This window comes from Pteronotus mesoamericanus, unplaced genomic scaffold, assembly GCF_021234165.1.
Source record: "Pteronotus mesoamericanus isolate MK-2021 breed Mesoamerican mustached bat unplaced genomic scaffold, CSHL_Meso_final scaffold_21, whole genome shotgun sequence".
NCBI classification, from domain to species: domain Eukaryota; kingdom Metazoa; phylum Chordata; class Mammalia; order Chiroptera; family Mormoopidae; genus Pteronotus; species Pteronotus mesoamericanus.
Window position 1 is genome coordinate 27,639,259 of NW_026555310.1, and position 22,542 is coordinate 27,661,800.

Below are 22,542 nucleotides of genomic sequence, written 5' to 3' on the forward strand. Positions count from 1 at the left end.
TGTTCTGTTCAAGATTATTAGTAACCTCCAATGTTTCTAAATCTTACTGCTTTTTCTTTTTTCTCCTCTTACTTGTAAAGTCCTTCCACTTTTTCCGTGCATCTGAAGACTTCTGCGTTAGGCCTCCTCTGCCATCCCATAGCTTCTGTTTTTAATCATTGTTTCACGGTCCTCATGATATTGGTTTGTCATGGCCCTCAGTTAATTTCACATTGTGGATGAAAGACTTGTCCATTCTGGTTTTGATTCTTGAGAGAGGTTTGATGAGTTGGCCTCTTTTTTCCTACTCAGCCCCGCGTTCAGGCACTGGCCAGGTTAAGGGTAGGCTGCTTTGCTCAGGCACCCACTTTTGGTTGACAGTACCTGTGCTGTGCAGAGGGGCTGAGCCTGTGGGCAGGAGGGGTTAATCTAAAAGAAAAATTGGGCACAATGGACATGATTACTACATATATCAAAGAAGGGAGCTTAACCGATTCTGCCTTTAGAAATCATTTGCTAAGCAATATGGAAACTTTCTTCTAGAACATATTTAATAAATAAAGCCAATTATGGTAGGTATCTGAAGACTTTTACTGTGGCCAAAGCAGGAGAATCTTGGCCTTTGTGCGAGTGAACTGAGAAAGACCTCTGAGAGTTATTCTACCCTACAGAAGAAAAGAATTAAGAATTTGAGAGAATTTAGGAGAAATGAACTTGCCCTTTGTCACTAAAGATTCGAATAGTAAGGGGCTACTGTAAGTGTGACTGATATGATGGAGTTCCTTGGTAAGAGGTCTTTTATGGGCTCTGTCTGCATAGTTTGGATTGTCTTTGCACCATTGTGGAACTCAGAATTATGAATACAAGAAGATACTTCCTTTATAGGCCAAGACATTCTTCCTTTTTGTGTGAAACATAACTTGCAAACTAAGTTGTTTATTTCTAGTAACTTTGTTAATAAGTTGTTATATACATAACCAATATAGGCAAAGACATTGTGTCCCACCCTGTTCACACCTGGAAGCATCTCTGGTTCAGACCTTTTTTCTTTCTTTCTTTCTTTTTCTTTTTCTTTTCTTTTTTTCTTTCTTTCTTTTTTTTTTTTTTTTTTTGCAGAAGGTGAGAAACTGCATTACTACTCAGGGATTCAACTGCTACTATGTAATTAGTTAATCTCATGGGGCCAAGAATAAAAGAAAATCTTAAAATTTACCCTTGATTTATCAGTAAGAAAATAAGAAACAACATTATGTTTTTTTAACAGACATGGAGGTGTTTTGATAATAACTGATAGCATTTAAATAGTCATCTGTATATTTTTAAATAAATGGGGCATAGGGACTAATAACTTGACCTAAAGAAAAGTTGGCATCAGGCTACTTTTGTGAGTTGCTTGGATTTACATTGCAATCCTAGGTCATCTCTATACAAGGAACAGAAAAATGATTGATCTCCTGACCAATTATTGAAAACGGTTGGAGGGCCAGAGGGAAAAGACTGGTATAGAGAAATCAAATACATCGAGAGAAGGAAATGACTAGGAAGTATCATTCCCCTAGCTTTTCTGAAGGTACACGGGAAAGAAATCTTAACAAAATCAAGTTGCAATCACTGAAAGAGAAGAAGGTTTTTTAACTGTATAGCCTGACTTCATAAAGGACAGGCCTGTCCTACTAATCTGATCTTTTGAGATGAAAATGAAAGGCTGGGTAGATAAAGGAGAAAGATTTATATATAATTCATTTAGATGGCGGAATGCCTGAGATATTGGGCATCAGAGGCTCATTGTCCACCTGTGGACACATATAAGGCTGAGTTCACGGCCAGTGTTACTTATATTTCTATCCACGGTCTGGAATTTGGATTGAAGTGCATGGGTACTCCATTTGCTCACTATATAGGACTGGTAGGGAAAACTAGCAAAGAGAGATGAGTAGAAAGAAGCTTCAGATATATAGCTGCCCAGCCATACTGCCCTTCATTCTCATCATTTCACACATAGTCTAAACTTTATGTTATCATTTAGCTCAGAAAAGTCATCAGTTATTTTGTATAATTTGATGTTATTTTTCAATTAGCTCATCCTGAGGATGAGGATGATGACTTACACTTCATCTCTACCTCCCATGGCACCTGATAGGCATTAATACATATTTGGTTGATTAGCAAACAATCAACAAGATCATAAAGAACTGTTTCTATGATGTCCAATAGAAGAATACTGTATGGTAACAACATGTACCAAGTCCATCACTAGTTAACAGTGCCAGTGTGCTAGTGGATGGATGCATAGACATAGAGCTTAAAGAACTCATGAAAGCCATCTCTGTATCATTAGGCAGGGGTTCGACTTTTACTAGATGACTGTGATCATTCTGTGGATCACAGTTGAAACAGGAAGTGCGGATGGAAGCCGAGGTGATGACTAAAGGAGGCTTGAGGATGTGTGGTACCGTGGTTGAGTGTGTGTACTCTGAAGTCAGACCTAGCTAGATTCTCAAATCAGCAGCGACCTTGGCTGAGGTAGTGAACTTCTCTAAAGCTCATTTTCTCTGTTGGTGAAATGGAGAGAGTAACAGGGTTTGCTTCACAGGGGTATGAGAATCAATTGACATACGTGTGTATAGCACCTAGTACACTGTAAGCAACTCAATATTATAATAAGAACCATCCTAAATGAGAAATAAAGGGGACCGGGGGTTGTTTCACACTAGATTATGACAAACCATCACCCATCTTGACATCAGTTTGGTTTAGTTCCATAACATTTTTGAGGGCCTATATGTGCCTTTCATGAAGGACAGCACAAGGGCTGAAGGGCTTAATCGGCAGCATAATGGAATCAAGATACACGTAGGGAAGGAATTCTGAAAGTCAGGATTGCTGGACTCGTTGGTCTGTGTAACTGAGGAAAAGAGTGGACTTTCCCTTGAGGACTTGGAAAGTATTCTAGTTCCACCTCACATTCTCCCATACTGGTTTTATTGTGGCCCTATTCTGAACTGGATTAGTGTTGTCTCCAGACACTCTAGTTAATGTCTGTTCTTTGAGATCGTGAGCTGGCGTTATCTAATAGTTTAAAAGGTCTTGTACAAGATCAATGTACTGCCACTTTTCAGCAGTAACAAATTAACATCAAAATGTCATTGCTGAACCATAAGGGTGCTCCTATTTTGTTCTGTTAGCATAGATCAGAATTCACAGGCAGCTAATGTGAGTCTGGTAGCTTCAGGTGAGATTTTACTACCAGTTAAAGATAATGAGACTGTGTCTAAGACTCATACTTGTCTGGGATGATTCATCTATAGGCAGAGGCCCCGCTGTGAAAGATCCAGATTAGAGATTAGTAAATGCTACATCTGATTGTAACACAGCTTTGTGTAAGAGAATCTGATGAGGATGGGTGAAAGGATAAGCTCTGAGCTTCTTTTTGTTTGAAGATGCCAATTGGCATTTTCTTTTAAAGAGCTTTTTTTTTTTAAGAACTCTTTTTTTCTGCTTGCATGCTTCTGTCAGAGGAAAAGTATTGAAGTGAATTTCTGTGAACTATAAAAATGTTGGAGACCACTGAATGTGGTTTAAAAACAAATACTGTATAAACGCACTTCAAAATAAGAATGAATAAATGAGCCATCCCTTTACTTGTCAAGTTCTTATTTGCTGGAAAGGTCTTGCCAACTTTGATATCTTCCTTGAGTGATGGCTGCTGCTTATCCCTGCTTTGCCGTCTTCTGGAGTCAAGTTCAGATATTGACAGCATTTCAGCTCCCCAAGGCCCTGGAGGGGAGAATGGGAATACTGGCTGGGCCAAGGGTACAGGCCCGTTAGGACATGCTAATGGGGTCTCTACCTGTGGGGCCAGGACTGTGGGGAAAGGGAGACAGAGAAGGAAGAAGCCTCAGTCGGAGCTGCAGTGCTGATGACAGCAGTGACAAGATGGTTCCCAGGAAAACTGGCAGGGTTGCTACTGCTAAGTCAGAGGGGACAGGCTGGGCCAGAGGCAGCGACCCTCGACTGTGATAGGAGCTTGATCCTTAGCATTCTGTATCTTCTAAACCAACAATTCCTTCTGTGTATGGATAAAGAATATGCTGCTTCTGAGAATATGGTCAAAACTGTGTGATAAGAAAAATACCTTCAGAATGGTTCTCCCTGTCTCAGGTTAGGAGCTGGGTAACAGTTCTGGTAGATTTTGTTGTACTCTCAGTGAGACTTCATATGCCCGTGACCTCAGAGAATCAGGGAAAGGAAACAGAGGAAAAGCAGTTTTGAACTCTGAACTCTTGAAGATTCATTTTTAGTGCCAATAACAAGAAGCCATAAATAAGGCACAGCAAGAGTAAGAGTTTAATAATTCTGAAAAAGGGAAGCCATTTCCAGTATAAAATGAACAAAGAAAATGTCGAATAAACTTAGATGCAACGAGTCAATCACTGGACACCATTTTTACTCTACCGAGGCCAGACATAACAGAATCTGAACAGGGAGTCTAGGGAGGGTCAGAAGGCTGGGAAAGACTGGACTTAACCTTGCCAGGGGGCTGCTGGTCACAGGGTCGGGGCCAGCAAGCTGCGAGAAACCAATGTAACCCACTTGGTATGATCCAGATAGATGGGGTATGGAGAGATTTGATATAATAGTGGAAAAAACAACATAACCCTTTTGGCATTAGTAATGTGCTAATCATCTCACAGCTAAAGGCAGGAAAGGGTTTCAGACCGCAGCTGGCATATGCAGATATAAGGAGCAGGGTCCAGCATTAAGAATGCTAACAGTTTATCAGGGACTATGCAAAATGGTTAGAGGTTCTGAGTAGGGCTCCTCACCCAATAGAGATGGAATGAAACTCAAGATGTGAAGAAGAAATGTAGACCTTTGGATTGGACACATGGTGAGGCTGGTAGAAGGGAAGGGTTCTGGGTGGGCACGTTTGCACCCAGCCAGGCTCACATCAGGTGTCCCAAATACTGGACTTACAGCAGCCCAGGAAGCTTCGGATATTGTTGATGAGTCCTGGCCAGTCCAGGTTTAAAGATTGGAAGGCCTGCTACTTTGAAGTCCTACAATTGAGTGAGGCCAAGACAGACAGGTACTAAGAAGCTGTTGAAGGGGGTGTGGGGGTGTGTGTGTGTGTGTGTGTGTATTTTAATCTGCCTATATGCAATTTTACTTTCATTTCTGGAGCCCTTCAAAATGTGTTGCCTCTTTTAGATGGCCAACTGAAATTGGTTCCAGCAATGTGAATAATTTCAAAGCTGCATTGGTTGCAAACAGCCGTATTTTGCTGTCTGTGAGGAAGTAGTGATCTGTTGTCCAATGCAGGGGCTTAGGAAAGCCTACCCCTGGGTGTTTGGTGAGAAAAGCTTTCTCAGGAAACTTCTTTTTGCCACTAGAGACAATGGCTTGTCAATCTGTGCCAAAGGAGCATGATTGATCCAAGTTGTAAATTCAGGGATGCTTCATCTTTCTTATGGAGGAGCAGAAGGAAAAAGAGATCTTTGTTTTCCAGAGACCTGTGTGTATGAACCAGTATTTAGAAACAGTGCTTTTGTTATTTTTAGCAACAAAGGAGGCACAAGCACTCATAGCTTGATCAAATCTAAAATGCCTTTTCTACCCTTCGCCTCTCATGGGCACCTCCCCACTTCTCTATTTTCGGTATATGAATGTGATGTTCTAATCAAATACATATGACGAGATGGGGATGTTAATTTATTTAAGATAAATATCAACTTCTATACTCTGAAAAATGCTGCTAGTACATCAAGTACCATCACAAGCTTGTACTCAACCCTGTTCTTTAATGATTATAGCAATTCTTCTGTAAACTCTACTCTCTCGGCTTAAATTAAATGAAAAGATTTTGATCACATAACCAGTTTTGGATTTAGTATTTCACACAGAGTGAAAAATGTTTTGTTTTCCCTAGGTTCTATGGTTTAGTTTTATGATGGCTTTCTTTTTATCCCAGATAATGCTCAGATCTATATTAGTGTTGAACACACTTGACTTTGTAAACTTGTCTAAATAAATTTTATGTGATATTGATAATCCTACTGCCTAATTAATACTGTTAGTTTCATTTTTACACTATATTTCTCTATTCATTTTATTTTTTTCAACTTATTCTATTCCCCTACCTTCTTCCTTTGTGTTTATTTAAAAGTACATTTATTCAGTCACAGAACTTGATTGTTGCTGAACTTGACAGCTTGCTCTTTTATAGAAAAGAACCTCTTAATGAAAATACAAGTCAATCCATTTGAGAGTTGTTTTGATATGCATAATGGAGCAGGCCATTTAATTTAAGATGAAATGAAATAGCCTTGTTAGGATTTTGGCAGTCCTGATACCTTACAGAGGAGCACAAACATATTCCAGAAGTTCTCTTGGTATTCTCTAGGCCCTTTGATTCCTGACTTTAATTCTATAATTCATTTGGGTATCCTGGTGAGAGGGGATCTGCCTTTTTATTCTTCCCCTTTTATTGCCCTGTCTGTTGCGTGTAAGCTTTCTTCCTGCTGTAAAATCGTTTCTGAGACCCAGAATAGGAAGAGCCTTGTAGGCATTCTCAAAGTGAATACCTTTAGTTTGTTTCTCAGCTGTGGCTTAAAGTTGGTGATTGAAGCACATCGAAAAGGGAGATGCAGTCAGGGAGGAAAATGGGGCAAAATTCAAGGAGAAAGCAAAATTTGAAAGAACAAACATGAAAGAGTGCTGGCTTCTGCCGGAGTTGTTTAGTCATCCAGAACGGCTCTTAAACTAGCCCAGTCTGCTTGAATTTCTGTCCATGGGTTTTGAAAAACCCAGAGTGTTCTCCTTTGTTTTCAAGGGCTTAAAAAAGAATGAGCCTGGCATTTAACAGGCAGAAAAAAGATCATGATTCTCCACCATTAAGCTTCCATTGAGTGTTCCAGTCATGATATTTCTGATTAATGATGAAACTGGAGAACATTGGGCATTTTCTCTATCTTGCAAAGTGTTGCTCACAAAACTCAGACACCATTCAAAATCAGCCTAAATAGGTAACACCAGCCCCAGTCACCTGAAAAAAATGACAGTATGGAATCAGAATTTACAGTCACCAAAAAGGGAGTCTCTTGAATTAAGTGGGGAGGGAAAATGCTTCCCTTATTTTAGGAAAGAGATATTTGTCTCCCATATTCTGCTTCTGCTCTGTGCTCAGTGTGGAAGAATTAAAGAAGAAATGCCCAGGACTTCTTCTGGCGGCTGCGGTAGCCCTGTCCTCCCATCCCATCATTTCCATACTTGCCTTCTAAATCTGGTGGTGGTGGGGAAAGTTCTCAGCAAAAGCCTAGAAGTTCTAGCATTGTATTAGACACCAGATTCTCCTCTAACTGTTAGACGGAGAACAGAAGGGTTTTCTTTACTTGTATACTAGACGGAGAGACTAGAAGGGGAACCAGATTTATTTAATCTAAAACTGCATTAATGTCCTAGCAGGATGACAATCCCTGTGATGTTATAAAGTACTAATATGTGAATAATGTGAAAGACATTATGATAGTAGAAAAATATGATCTCACTTGGATAGCCAACACACGTAAATTAGATTTGAGGATTATCTGGTTGCAGCATCAATTACCACATTATTTAATTCAACAGATATCTACTGAGAGCCCACTGTGGGCCAGGCTTGATTCTAGGTGCTCAGTGATAGTAATGAACAAACAAATAATGACCCCTTCCCTCATGGTGTTTACACTCTAGTTGGGAAGAAGCCGTATGTTCATAATGAATACATCAAATAAGAACTCAGGCAGTCTTTTAGATGGTGGTAATTACTGTGGCAACAAGAAAAAGTAGAACAGGTTAAGAGAGGTCAGGCAAGCATTAATATTCCATTGCGGGGTCAGGTTCAGGTTTTGTTGAGAAGGTGACATTTTGGCAAAGACTTGAAACAGATGCATATATTGGCCCTGAGAATACCTGGATAGCTGGAAGAAGAGTGTTTCAAAAGGAGAAAATTGCTAGAATAAAGGTTTGGAGCAGGCATGTGTGAGTATGTTCAAGAGAGATCAGAGTGCATGGAGCAGTGTGAGAGGGAGGGTAAGAAGACGAGGGCTCTGTGGGCCAGTGGGGGTCCAAATCAAGGGCGTTGGCTTTTCTTTTTAGTGAATTGGGCATTGATCAAGGCAGAGAGCAACATCTTATGACTTAAGCTTCAAAAGGATCATCCTGCTTCTTTGTTGAGCATAGACTGGAGGGGGTTGGGGCAGAGGCAGGGAGGCCAGTTAGGAGGCTTTTACAGTGATTGGGTGAAGGGTGATAGTGTCTCAAACAGAGCTGGTGAAAAAGGTGGTATTCTGGGTACATTCTGAAGGTTGGCAGTAAAGGCTAATTGATTGGATGTAGGGTTCCAGAGAAAGAGCAGTTGGAGCTGGAAGGGTAGAGGTGCCTTTAGCTGCAATGGGAAATGCCACATTCAGTTTTGGAAATGTTTGGAGATGTTTCTAAACATATCTGAGTGCACATGTATTGTAGAATAGGCAACTTGATATAGAAATCTGAAGTTTTGGAGAAAGAAGTATGAAAGTGGTTGGCATATAAATAGGAGTTAAATCAGGAGACTGGATGAGATCTCCGAGCCGGTGAATGTTTATAGAAATGGTATGAGGACCAAGGATTGACCCTGGGGTGCTCCAGCTTCAAAAGCTCTGAAGAAAGAGGAGGAACCAGCAAAGAAGGTAGTAACAGCAGCCAGTAAGAAAGGAGGAATGTCAAGAAATGTGAAGCCACGGAAACCAAGGGAAGAAAGCATATCTAGGAGTGATTGATCAGCCATGTCAAATACTGCTTATAGGTAAGGGTGGCTGCAGACGGGATGCTGGAGTTGGCAATATCAGAGGCACCTTTCCCTTCACAAGAGGAGTTTTAGCAGAGTAGGGGGTCAAAAGTCTAGTTGAGGTTAGCGTAAGAGAGAATGGGAGAAGAAGAATTGGAGGAAGTGAGAACAGATGATGCTTTTAAGGAATTTGCTGCAAAGAGAGTAAAGTAACAGCCAGTAGCATTTTCTGCCTTGCTAGCTGGCCCCAAGGAGGATCCCCTCACATGTTATTCAAGTGCAGTTACTTTATAGCTGTTCAGGCATACTTTATTTTTATGAAGTAGTTATGTACCATCAGCATAGAACTTTGGAACCTGATGAGACTATCAAGGTCATTTCAGTTCATCTCCTACCTAATAAAGGAATCTTCATTATAATATTAATACAACAAATGCAAAGTTTTTTTTCATATCCCATCTTGAGATCCAGAGATGAACAAGGCACAACACCTGCTCTTGAGAAACATACATTTTTAATGGGAGAAAGCAGACATATATGCTTCCTGTGTGATAAATGTTATGATAGAAGCACATGCAAAATATTGTGAAAGCACAGGGAAGAGAAAACTAACTTGGGGAAGTTAGAAAAGATGATATGTATAGAAAGCTGACATGTGACCTAGATCTTAAAGATGAGCATGGCATTTTCCAGACAAGAGTGCTGAAGAGAGTCCCTTTCTCAGATGATAATCTGGCTTTTGTTTGAATGCTTATGGCTACAGAGAGCTCACTACATTATGAGGCCAATTCCATTTCAAATAGCTATAATTGTTGCAAATCCATTTCTTATATTGAGCCAAATAATGCCTTCTTTTTTTCCACATTAATTAATTAATTTATTTTTCCAAATACATTTGTCTCTGTCTTCCTCCCACCACTTTCCCCTGCCCCCTCCTCCCTCTCTCTCCCTCAATCATTCCCATTTTGGTTTTGTCCCTGAGTCCTTGCTATATGTTCCTTGACTTACCCCTTCCCTTCTTTTTCCCCTGCCCGCCCCTACCTCCTTCCCTCTTGTCTTTGTTGGTGCAAATACCATATGATCTCACCTATAAGCAGAACCTAACCAACAAAACAAAGGTGCAAGGAAAATAAGACCAGCAAATAATGCATTCTAATATTTCTATTCATTAGTTCCAGTTTTCACCTTTGGTGCTAATGGTCAAAGATTTATCTCTCTACCATATAGGTCATTTCCATATTTGAAAATAGATATCATGGCTCTTTTAAGTCATCTCTTTCTGTGTTGAATAAAAGGGAAATGAAAAGTCTCAGGTTGGGTCCCTGGGAAACAGACTCTGAGGCAGAGGTTGGTGTACAGGTGGTTTATTAGGGAGTGCTCTTGAGCTCAGGGAGTGCTTGTGATATCAGTGCTGTGAAAGGGAAGGGAAGACAGGGCAGGAGTGGGCAGAGAGAGAAGTAGAGGTGTGATGCTGTTTTAATGGAAGCTCCAGCCCACCCTGTTGGGACATCTGAAGATAGACTGATCCTTCAGAGCAGTCCAGAACTAGAGCAAGGACCAGGTCTCTAATTCCATGACAACCAGTCATTGGGCCAGTTTACTGCAGCCAGAGGGCATGACTTTGGGCAAGGTGGTTCTCTTCAGCTGATGCAATCCCCAAAGTGGGCTGACTGCTGAAACCTATTTCCAGGTCATTCTCCGCAGATGGAGTAGCCAATCATTTATTTCTGAAGTGGGTCTGTAGGGGATCTGGGCAATGCAGAAGAAGAACATCATGTACTGTTGCTAATTCTTTTAGCAGTTATTTTCTGAGACAGATAATACAGGGTCTGGCAGAAGTAAGGCCTGCTTGAGTGTGGTTGGTAGGGTAAATAATACAGGTGTAATAATTTATAGTTTTAATTTGAACATTTCACCTAAAATGTCATACGGTATGCTTGAGTGTGGCATTATGTTACAGAATTACATACTTATGATTTTGTAATAAAAAGGGGTGTTATTTGTGCCAGACCCTGTAAAAAGTACCTGTTTGTTTGTTTGTTTCTTCTTATTCATAACCAAACACCATGAACATCAAAGTGATGGGGGTTCAAGATAATGGCCCTATACTGACGAGGTCTAATGTGCAGTTGTACCTTTCCTCTGCCAGTTGCTTATTTCAGTGACCCTTTATACAGGAGTGCTTTAAAGATACTCTCAAGGGAAGTTGAAGAAGTACATCCATGCAATAAATGTGACTGGGAACCTTTACTAGGAGGAGGAGACTGCTCCAAGGACCCCCGCACACCACCATTTTGTAATGATATTAGGAGACAGTAATGTAAGTGAGGAAGTAAACTGAATTCTATTCTTGTCCTTCATCCAAGAAGATGACACTTCTCATGGTGATCTCAATGCATGCTGGGTGCCTGCAAAGACGGATGTGTGGCCACCAGTCCCTTCCACTCCATGCACACATGAAGATTGCCTTTTGATTTGTGGCTGTGGTCATAATTTGCAAAGCCTGTCACTGCTCCCAAGTTATAGTTAGCCCAGAGCTTTGTTGAAAAAGAGCTGTTCCAATCCTGATGACTGTACACCAGATTGTACACCAAATTTAGTGTATCAACTAAATTAATAACACTGGACCACTCATTATACTGAGAAACATTGCCCATGCTATAATTGTCTTTTGATTTCTGTTTGGCTTCATTAATCTTCTCTTGATGCCACAGATAAAATTGTTGTATAAGGCATTCTTATTAAGTGAAGATTATCCAGAGAAAATGGTGGAACTAGGCATTGATGGGAGCAGAGGAGTCAGAAAAGGATGATTATAGAGGGTGACAGAAGTAAAGTAAGATGAGGATGTGATAGGTGTGACAGGAGCCATATTTTTTTCTTTTTTTACTTTCCCCATACATTGGCTTTCTTCACATAGTAAGTGGTGGTTTCTTTAGGAGCTCATTTATAATTGTGAGAGAGTTTTAACAGAAGATTAGGAGAGGAGAAGGTCAGGTTGGTGTACTATAGATTGGTTTTTGATTAAATTCAATCTCACTAGCATAGGCCCATTTACTCGGGACCTCCATGGGTTTACTCTCAAGGCTATCTCTCCCTGTGTATTTGAGCCAGCTGTGGTCTCACTGGAGTACTCAACTGTGGGTATTCAAGAACGTCCTTATGATAAGACATGTTCATTTATATCATAGAATGGTTAGACTTTGTTTATAATTGGGATCCCCTTCCCGTACATTGTAAGGCATATTTGGGAGCCTTTGTCATTTTGTTATATCCACTGGGCTTGACGAATACTTAAGTGAAAATATGTCTCATTGGAGAATCTTCCAAATTCCCTTGAGCTGGAAGTATAACAATAAAAACAAATGGCTGTTTATTTAAAGTGATAGTCATTCTGGGAGGTTGTTCTGTTATTGGCCTTCCTCTCCTGTTGTTGCAGTTCTCTCTAGGCCCCTGACAAGTCGTGGAATAATTAAGCAGTGTTGTTTTGGATCCCCACTACATTGTTTAACCTAAGCACAAGGTTGGCTTCACCAGAAGAGCAATATTTGTATTGCAGCAGAAGAAAATCAGGAGCAGGGGCTGACCGCAGTTTGGAATGGACATAAAATATTGGAAAATCAATAATTTTATTCCAAATTGTCCCCACTCCGCTATGCACCCATTCCTGGTGCCCCACCCTGTCTACATTTCTGAATTACGTGGTGCTGTGGGGCTCCTCTTTGACTGTGTGTTTAAGCCGGGAAGGAAGTCGTGATGAGCATCATTTCATCTGTAGTAAAACGAATCACCCCTAGAATGACTAAGCATGTACTGTTTCATTCTGGATAGCCTGTGGGAAATGTGAAAAGTTCAAGCCACACAAAGCAACAATGGCTCTGGCAGAGCAGAGGGGCTGGCAGCTTTCATTGCCGAACCAGAGTTTTTGGACACTGACTGGATATTTCCCAATCTGCATTGTTTTCAATAGTGGGCACTGCCAAAATACTCAGCAATCTCTCAGGCTGTACAACAATATGCCCCCAAACTAAGAAATAACTGTATAATTTGGTTAAAAGCCTGGTCTCTTGTAATGGTACTTTAAAGCTCTAGTCTAGGCAATAAAAAGAACCGCCCCTTTGACAAAAATCACAGTTTTGTGAGCTTGGATTGTGATAAAATGGAGGTGAACCATCAGAAAGAAGATAGGGCCCCTACCCAGGAGGAAATCAGGGGAGGATGGACTGAGAGAGGAGGACAAGACTGAAAGGGTCTTCATTTTGTGGTTTCAGATTCTTCGAGCTGTAAGGTGGAGATAAAATGCAGGGCTTGACATCTCAGGACAGCAAGAGAAATGCAACTTCAGATGGGAGAAATTTAAAATGGCTCCTTCCTCAAAGAGAGGGAAGAAACAGAAGATGCTCAAAACTGACAGAGGGTTATGTGTGTGATACATAGGTCAGATGAAGACCTGTGGCATTATATATGTAAGAGAAAGAATAATCTTTTATATGTTGCTCTAAAATAAAGCTTAATTGCATATTGGCTTGAATACAAGTCATTCTACTCTGAGGCTTAGATATACTGTTTGAGCCTTACTCTAACCTGCATATCTCACTCTCAGAGTAGAAGACAGAGAGGAAACTAACTGTGCTATTAATTTAACAAATACACTTTTATAAAAAATATACTGATCAAATCTTGTATGATACTCCCTAATATCCATACTGAATACTGCCCGCCTGCTGGGCCAGTGTGCCCATGCCACCTTCATAGGTAGGTGCAAGTGTAGATAGATGGCATTTTGAATTATTCACTCTGACCAAGTCATACGCATCCACAACTGAGTCCAAAAGGCTTGAAAAATGGCAAGTGTGTGCGTGTGTGCACGTGTGTGTGTTTGTATAACCCATCTGACAGTAAAATCTGACCTGAACTGACATGAGGCCTTTTAGAATCTTTACCCGACTTTCTGAAACTCTTCATATGTTTTACTCTAGAAATATTGGCATATTTGATTTTAGGAAGCTGCCTTGGGCTTTTGCAGTAGCCCAAAAGATTAAGAAAGGAGAGTATAGACCTATGTTGAATTTCTCTGGAGTCTAGGAGGTAGTTTTAGGAAGAAAGTTATTACACATTTTTGCAGTTTAAAAATATTCAGTTTTAAAAGCATTATGTGAAAAAGTAAATAACAGACACAAACATTTCTATCCAATTGGCTCACATTTTCTCTTACTATCATGGCTTTGATTTCTCTCTCTCTCTTTTTTTTTTTTACATTTCTACTATTCTAGGATGAATCCTCCATGTTCTTCCAGTTTGGCCCATCAATTGAACAGCAAGCTTCTGTAATGCTCAACATCATGGAAGAGTATGACTGGTACATCTTTTCTATTGTCACCACCTACTTTCCTGGCTATCAGGACTTTGTAAACAAGATTCGCAGCACCATTGAAAATAGCTTCGTGGGCTGGGAGTTAGAGGAAGTCCTCCTGCTGGACATGTCCCTGGATGATGGTGATTCTAAGATCCAGAACCAGCTCAAGAAACTTCAAAGCCCCATCATTCTTCTCTATTGTACTAAGGAAGAGGCCACCTACATCTTTGAAGTGGCTAACTCAGTAGGGCTGACTGGCTGTGGCTACACGTGGATTGTGCCTAGTCTGGTGGCAGGGGATACAGACACAGTACCCTCGGAGTTCCCCACTGGGCTCATCTCTGTGTCCTATGATGAGTGGGACTATGGCCTCCCTGCCAGAGTGAGGGATGGAATTGCCATAATCACCACCGCTGCTTCTGACATGCTCTCTGAACACAGCTTCATCCCTGAGCCCAAGAGCAGTTGTTACAACACCCATGAGAAGAGAATCTACCAGTCCAATATGCTAAATAGGTGAGTATGGCACGGAGGGCATGCAGTTGGTGGAGGTCAGAGTTCAGCCTCCAGTACTGGGGTTGGACACTCAGAAATTGTGGGAAGAGCAGTTCAAGGTGTCACAGGTTGAAGGCTGGCCCCTGGGATGGCAGTTGTTGATGACGGTGTGAGCATTTCAGGTCCAAAGCTTGCTGTGGTTCTGTTCTTGTCCTAAGAAATGCAGAACAGCCCCCACTTATTGATCACTTCCTATGTGTTAGGTGTTACTCTTAGGGTGTTGCATTTTTACCTCATTTAATCCTCAAAGCAACAACTCTAGTAAGCATGTTTTAAAAACCATTTCCCTTTTATGGTGTAAGAATAAGGCTTGTAGGTATAAACTGTCCAAAGTCATTTTGCCAGTGAGAGGTCCATTTGGAATTGAACCCTCTCTGGCCACCATGTGCTTGATCACTCTGAAGGATGCAATAGACACAGAAGCGAGGGAGGATCAGCCCACTTACCAGTATGTTCGGAGTGCTGCTATACTGCGAGAAAATGAAGAATAGGTTACCTGAGTCTGTAAGCACATGAAGAGGATTCTTCCATTGGTTGTTCTCTCCTTCACTTCTCCTCTGTCAGCCTTTAAGAGTGAGAATGCTGCTGTAGAGGCAGCTTTTATGGTTTCTCTTAGTCTGGTTTATTCAGTAAGAAGATAAGGGTGGAGTTCTGCTTCCCTGCCTCCACCTCCCAGCCCAGCCATAGCTGCAGCACATCCTCAATGGGGCAATGCTGTGACTGTGTGGGGCAGAACATTCTGTAGGGTGCTTTTATGGTTTCATTATTTATATAAAATTGTTACGTGTGCACATTGTCAAAATTCAAACAATATGAAAGAGCACAACAAAGAAAGAAAAAATGAACTTAAATCTGACTATTGAGAGAGAATCATTGTTAAAAGAATTAGTGAATATCTTTTTAGACCTATCCCTGAGCATGTATACCTATTGTGGATATAAATCTATAATTTTACATAAATGGAAATGTATTCATGTTGTTCAATAACCTGACTTTCTTTTACTCAACAATATGTTTTAGGCTTCCATTTTAAATTTATCAACTATATTGGACACATAGAAAGGTATTTAGAAAAACTTAATACATACTCAGGTACCCATTATCCAGCTTAAGAAATAAAATGTTAGAAAGTGTGCTCTGGGGAGACTGAAATACATTCAGTGGCGGTTGAATGTATACCTGATTATACTTGTTTAACTTCTGGAAGGGAGTTGGACTGTTGCCTCTCAGCTAAGGTCCTAAATTCAGAATTGGAACTAAAACTAGTATTAATTGCCCATGGACACAGACAACAATGTGATGAAGGCCAGGGTGTGGGGAGCTGGGTGGAGGCGGGCAAAGGGCAGAAATGGGGGGCATCTGTAATAGTGTCAACAGTTAAATACATAAAACCAGTATTAGCATAGCTGTATTTGCGAGCCAGTTCTAATATTCTACCACCTCGAACTTTGCTCTTTCTGCCATCCAAGCAGTAGTGATCACTGCTTGTTTGACTGTCATGGTTTTCTTCCTTCCTCTGGTAATCCTGTCTTAGGCTCCTTGGCATGCTCTTCTTCCTTTACACACGTCTTAAATATTAGTGTTTCTCAGGGCTCTGTTCTAGACCCTCTTCTTTTCTTAGTCATTGCCAAAGATGCAATTTATAATGCCCGTAAGTTCCCCCAAATTGCTATCTCTGGCTGCAGATTCTCACGTGAGCCCCAGGTCTGTATCTCTAACTGTAACTAGATGTGTTCCTTTAGAACACACTATGGCCAAAGCTGACCTGCTTTCTCTGCCCACCTCGTCTAACCAAATCTGTACCACCCATAAAGCATGCATTCTATTATCCAGTTGCCTAAAATAAAAAATTTCGGTGACCTTGATTCTATAACCCTGACACCTAATAACAAACCAGGCCATTTTCTGTGGATTTCCTTTGGAGTCCTTTCACTTATTTTCATCTCTGTACCACATCCCAATTCATCTTTTCATACTTGCACTGCTGCAGGGCCCCTGAAATACCTTCTGGCTCCTAGCTCGGCTTCTTTTCAATTTACATTGCAGTCAGAGTGATCTAAAGTGAAATGTGATGTCATCGCTCTCCTGCTCAATACCATTCAGGGCCTCTTTATTGCCCCTATAATAAAGTCCCATCTCCTTAATATGGTTTACCAAATCTCCCACGGCATGGGCCCTCCTGTCTTTCCAAAATCGTCTCATGCTACTCTCTGCCTTAAACACTGTATCCCTGCAATACTGAACTTACTTGAATTCTTTGAGAATCCTGTGTCCTCCCTCACTTTTAGCTCTTCCCTCTGCCTTGGGTACACTCCCCAGGTGCCCCTTCCCTCCAAAACACAAATGCAGATGCTCCGTAACCTGTCTCAGACTCTTCATTCTTCAGCTTTCACTTCTGGCATCGCTGCCACTAGGAAGGCTTTTCTGCGCCCTGGACTAACATCACCCTGCAATATGCCTTCACTGCATCTTGTGCTTTTCCAATAAAGCTGCTCTTTAGACTATTAGAATTACATGCTTTATTTTCTTTCTTCCTGGTAAGTTCTGTGAAAGCAGTGACCTTTCTGTCTTACTCATTTCTATGTCCCCCACTCCTAGCACAGTGAGTCCCCGAGAAAACACTTGGAGTGAATGAAGGACATGCTCTGAGAGGCAGAGCTGCCCAGTGCATACCTGTTCTCCAGGGGCTTCCTTGTTGTGCTCCCCTTTGCAAGACAAAAGAGATTTCCTTCAAGGACTTACTATTTATTCTGTTCTATACATTCATGTTTTCTCCCACTGTTTTTAGTGTTTAATTCAAATCTGATTTAGATCATTTTATCAAATGTGTGTTCATTTAAAAAAAAAATGCTAACCATGAAGGACTATTGAGACTAAAACACTTGCTAAACAGCAGGAGGAAATCAAGTGGGTGTTACCTTTAAGTCCATAAATATGGCCCAGGAATGCTTGCTTTTATCTTAAAATTTCCTCTGAGTCAATAGGGACCTGCAGAGACTATTATTTCTCATTTGGCCTACTTTACATTAGAATATAAATCTTATTTCTCAAGCCTGGCCTCTAACCACTATAACTTTAAAACCACAGCTGTTTTTAACCTTTGTTACCATATCCTATGGCCGCTCTGGAAGGTAGCCCTTCTAGGTTCTCTCTGCTCCTTCCTTAGAGGTTATTGTCAAGATAGCCACAAATGCCCAACTCCATCTTCTCAAGAATAGTAATCTTAAGAGAAACAAGGATTACTCAGTGCAGATGATTCATAAATTCCTGAAATGCCAGGGTAGAGCAGAGAGAAGTTTACCTTCACTTGATTTCCCAAGCATACTGTGTAGAAAGTCTTCAGACTTACCAGCATACTTCTGCACTAAGACATTTCCTCTGAGACCTTTCTCTGCTGCCCCAGTTCCATTTCTCTAGAAGTCTGATTCTACCTCTGCGGGACATCTGCTCTTGGCTCTCTCCCTGTCCATGTATCTGCATCCCTCTCGCATCTCCATTGTCTTTTCCTTCCTCTCCTTCCAAATGCAGCTTCTCATGGCTCTTGAATCCAATCCTTAGCCTCTCTTGGAAATACGTTAATAAGTTTTTCTTTCAGGAGCCAGAAAGGATTGGGGTTGACTAACAGGGACAAGGAGTTACCCTCAAAGTCTGAGCTGTTACCACCAGGCACAGCACTCAGAATCATCAGGGAAATTCAATTAGGCGCACTCAGTCTGAGTTCCTCCTCCTTATCCTGGTCTGAAATCAGACTCTTCCTTCTGTCACAGCTCTGGGCCCACTAGGGTCACTCTTTAAAATAACAAACCAAGCAGCCATGCTGTTTAGCCACAGCAGGAAATCTTTGCAAAATAAAATTGTTGCAAATAGTTGGCTGTTTTAGGAGAACAGCCGCCTGTTGGCCTGCTGCTTACCTCTCTGTAATGGCAGGGGGAGGAGGCCCCTCAGGGGCTCCTGGGGGTGACCCAGCCCTAGGAGGTCACCAGAAACACAGAGTAAGGACAGGGTTCTCTTCTTACCTCCTGAAAACCCGGGGCATGAATAGGTCCTGTCCTCCCCAGAAGCGTGACAAGGAGACATAGAACTCTCTTTTATACCTGACCAGACAGTGGCTTTCTTTTCATGGAGGCAAGTTTATAAATCTACATTTAGGGAACAGGGACAGGAGGTTATGTGATATCCCTGAAGGCTGAAAAGAGACTCATTTTTGAAATGATTCATTTGTTACTGAAGGAAGTTTTTTTTTTTAAATGATATATATGCATTCTCAGAGCAGATCCTTAAAAATGAGCTATTTTAGTTCATTATTAAATAAATATTATTTGTCATGTGTCAATCCAAATTCCTTGCTAATTACTTCTTACCTCCCTGAAGCTCGTTCAGCTATAGACTTGGTTACTATCTCCAGATATGATAGGTTTTAGACTGCTGGACAAGGCTTTTCACCCGAGTTGCAAGAAAAATACAGAAACTCTGTTAAATTTGAATGTCAACAGATCGTTTTTTCAGCATCTGTCCTAAATATCACACAGGACATGCTGATATTAAAAGACAATTTGTTTTTTATCTGAAATTCAAATTTAACAGGGCTCCTTTTTTTTTTTTTTTTTTGCTAAATATGACACCCCTGCTTTGTTAACTAACTAATAAGAATTAATTTTCTGTTGGAATTTTATAAATTTCATTTATTCCTTGCTAGTAAATGTACTGCAGTGCCCTATACCAGCTATTACCAAATTTTTCATCTTGTGACACACATAAACTGATTACTAAAATTCTGCAGCACACCAAAAAATATATTACATTTTTTTGCCAGTGTGACAAAAAAAAGGTATAATTTTGATTCATTTACATTGGATGGCTATTGTTGTGTTTGTTGTGGTCATTTTTTTAATTTGACAATTTACGGGAAAAGAGGTCAGTGCTCTGACTAAATAGTTAGGTATTTCATGTTTTAAAAATTCTTGTGGTACAACCATTGAAAATTGTTGCCTTATGCTATAACCTAAGACATGCTGAGAGAGTTTTATTCTAACTGGGACTTGATGTTATTGAAGAGTTATAGAATTTCTCATGCCATGCATCTCTAAGTGAAGGATCTTCTTAGTTCCTGAGAAAAGTCTGAAAACATTTTGGTACTAGCTTATCTGAATGTATTGAGCAAGGGATTCGGCCGGTTGTGTACCAGGGGTGTCCAACCTGCAACCCATGGGCCGCATGTAGCTCAGCACAAAATCATAAATTTACTTAAAATATTGTGAGAGTTTTTGGTGATTACATGTCATGATGTATTTAATGTGTGGCCCAGGAAAAGTCTTCTTCCAGTGTGGCCAAGAAACGCCAAAAGGTTGGGCACCCCGGAACACTTTTTCTCCTTCCTGAGCGAGAGAAGGATTGTTCGCTATTAGTATGTACATGTCTACATTTTTCCTTTATCACTTCTTGGGGCGGGGGGCAGTTAATGATTATTTTCCTTTTCAATGTGCTCTCAGTACTCCTCTAGTCTGTTTCTGTCACCTCTAGACTCTCTCTCCTGAGGGTCCAGTGTTCCTACTTATCATACAGGGCAACTTTTCGAACTTGTATAAGAAGCAGGTGGTCTTTGAAGTGGCTGGATCTCAACATAGCAAATCTCTTATGAATGTTGCCTAGTTATTTTTCCCCAGTGTCCTCAGTTTTTCTACTCAGTATGTGAGGATGTTTTGCACCCACCCGTCCCCCACTCTTTCTTCCCTGTTAAAGCTGCCATGTCAAACGGCCAGAATCGTCCTCCTGGCCTAGCCTTTGAGGGATGGGGCTAACCGACGTGAAGAAAGGTGCTTCTTAGGTGCTTATTAAAAGAGCTGTGATGACCACAACCTTCCTTTAACCTTGGGGCAGACTCTGCATCCTTGGAACAGTTGTATTAGCTGGACTGCTCCCATGGGATGCCCACTTGACTCTCTTGGCCTGGAAAGTGCTGAGAGGTTAAGAAATAAATGAGGAATTGAGTCCATTAGTTCTTAGACACCATGGGCAAGAGCTGCTTGGTTAGTACCCATCTCTGGTTATTAAATGTTCATGGAGTACTAAACTCAGGCAGATTTATGGTAAGACAAACATATATTATAGGTTAACAATATAATTTACATGTGAACCACTCAGAGGGTCTATGAATACATAGTTTTAAGTGGACTATCGGGCAAAGTGGCCCTTTGTCTAATTAAAGAAGTCCACTGGAATCTAAGGAAAGCTATGTTTTCATATGAAATGTGAAGACACACCTGTGTAAGTAGAGAGACACTTCATCTGCTCAGTGGTGTAGAAGGAGATATAAATTGGGGAAAATAACCAGAGAATCTAATAACTGTCCTAAAAGATGTATTCAATGCTTATTGTAATTCAGGCAAAACAAGCTTTAACTGTTTATTGAAGAATGACTGAATGTGAGGATTTTCAGACTCCTCTGTTTTCTTCCAATCTTTATTTTTAATATCAGATATATAAATGGTCATTTCAGTAAGTGATCTTTGCCTCTTTTCCTTAAATTGAAACCTTTGAAGAACATTCTCAATGTTTAACACTGAGACCCCTACATGATTCTTTCTTTAATTGCTATTTTAATTTTATGGTTGAGTTGTAGAATTTAAAAGTTACCCATGACATATTTGCTGTTTCTTTTTTCTTCTGCTTTCTTTCTCCTCCTCCTCCTCACCACTCTTTTACATCTTCTTCTTCTTCCTCTTTAAAAAACTATCTACAGCTTGGAGGAGAGAGCAGGAGACAAAGAGGGGGAATGAGTGGAAAAAGAATTCTGTTTTACTGAGGACAATTTTAGGGGGGAGGGGAAGAGGTGCATAGTGCTGGGAGAGAAGACACAGGTGGTAGGTACATTGTCTGTTGGAATAGGATGGTCTTGAAGAGGGAAGAATCAAGATCAGGACAGAGCAATGACTCTCAGTGGGGAAAGTAGGCAGGTCTCATTCTGAGTAACAGATTTTGCTCCAAAAAGGACACAGGGTGTTGTCGGTGATAAGCATTAAGAAAAGAGGGCCATGAGGTGTATGCTCCGAAGCAGCCCCATTGTCAGCAGTCTGAAGAAGTTATTAACTTCAGCACTGGTTGCCTTTCTGAGTATTTACTGCACACCAGAGTTGTGAGTTATCTAATTTGATCTTTACCAATATCCTGATCCAGGCAAATGTCCTCAGGATTCCCTGATCACCTGTTTAAAAGGGTAATTTGTACTTCCCACCCTCCCCAGCATTCCCTATGCCCACTCCCTGCTTTGTTTTCTCTGTAGCTCTTATCTGACATACTACATGCATTTTATTTTTAAATATTTTGTTGTCCCACTCTTCCTGATTGAATTCATGTTCCATGAGAGCAGGAATTTTTTCACCTCTGTGTTCCCAGCACAGTGACTGATAGATTGTAGAACCTTGATAAATATTTGTCAGATCAAAGCATAAATGAAGATAGAAATCATTGTCCCCATTTTATATGTTTCTAAGAAAGCTGAAGTCCAGGGACCCCCAGCTTAGGCTGTGTGGTGATGCCAGGATCTGGCCTGGATCCGCCTGGGAGATCTGGATGTCAGCCCCTTGCTGTGCTGCACATTAGCCAAACTTAAAAGAAATCTCGGCTTCCCTTAAAACCAGAGCATTAGAGTCGGAAGAGTCCTTGCTGCTTATCTCATCCAACCCTTCTCATATATGGATTCTCACAGAATAAGGCATAGAATGATGAGTAGATTTTACAAATGTGGAAACAAAATCTCAGAGGGTCTCTCATCTGTTAGAGGCTGGGCAGGGGCAGAACCCAGGTGTCCTCACGGCAGGAGCAACACTCTTCGTAATGCCATAGTGCG

The 22,542-nt window shown here is 40.9% G+C and overlaps 1 protein-coding gene across 1 annotated transcript in view; it reads left to right on the plus strand.

The window, feature by feature from the left end:
- GRIN2B (glutamate ionotropic receptor NMDA type subunit 2B) overlaps positions 1 to 22,542 on the plus strand; it is a 275,921-nt gene that overhangs the window by 89,786 nt on the left and 163,593 nt on the right. The window contains exon 2 of the mRNA XM_054591405.1: positions 14,059 to 14,657. Coding sequence (XP_054447380.1) covers positions 14,059 to 14,657 — 599 coding nt within the window. The remainder of the gene's footprint in view (positions 1 to 14,058; positions 14,658 to 22,542) is intronic.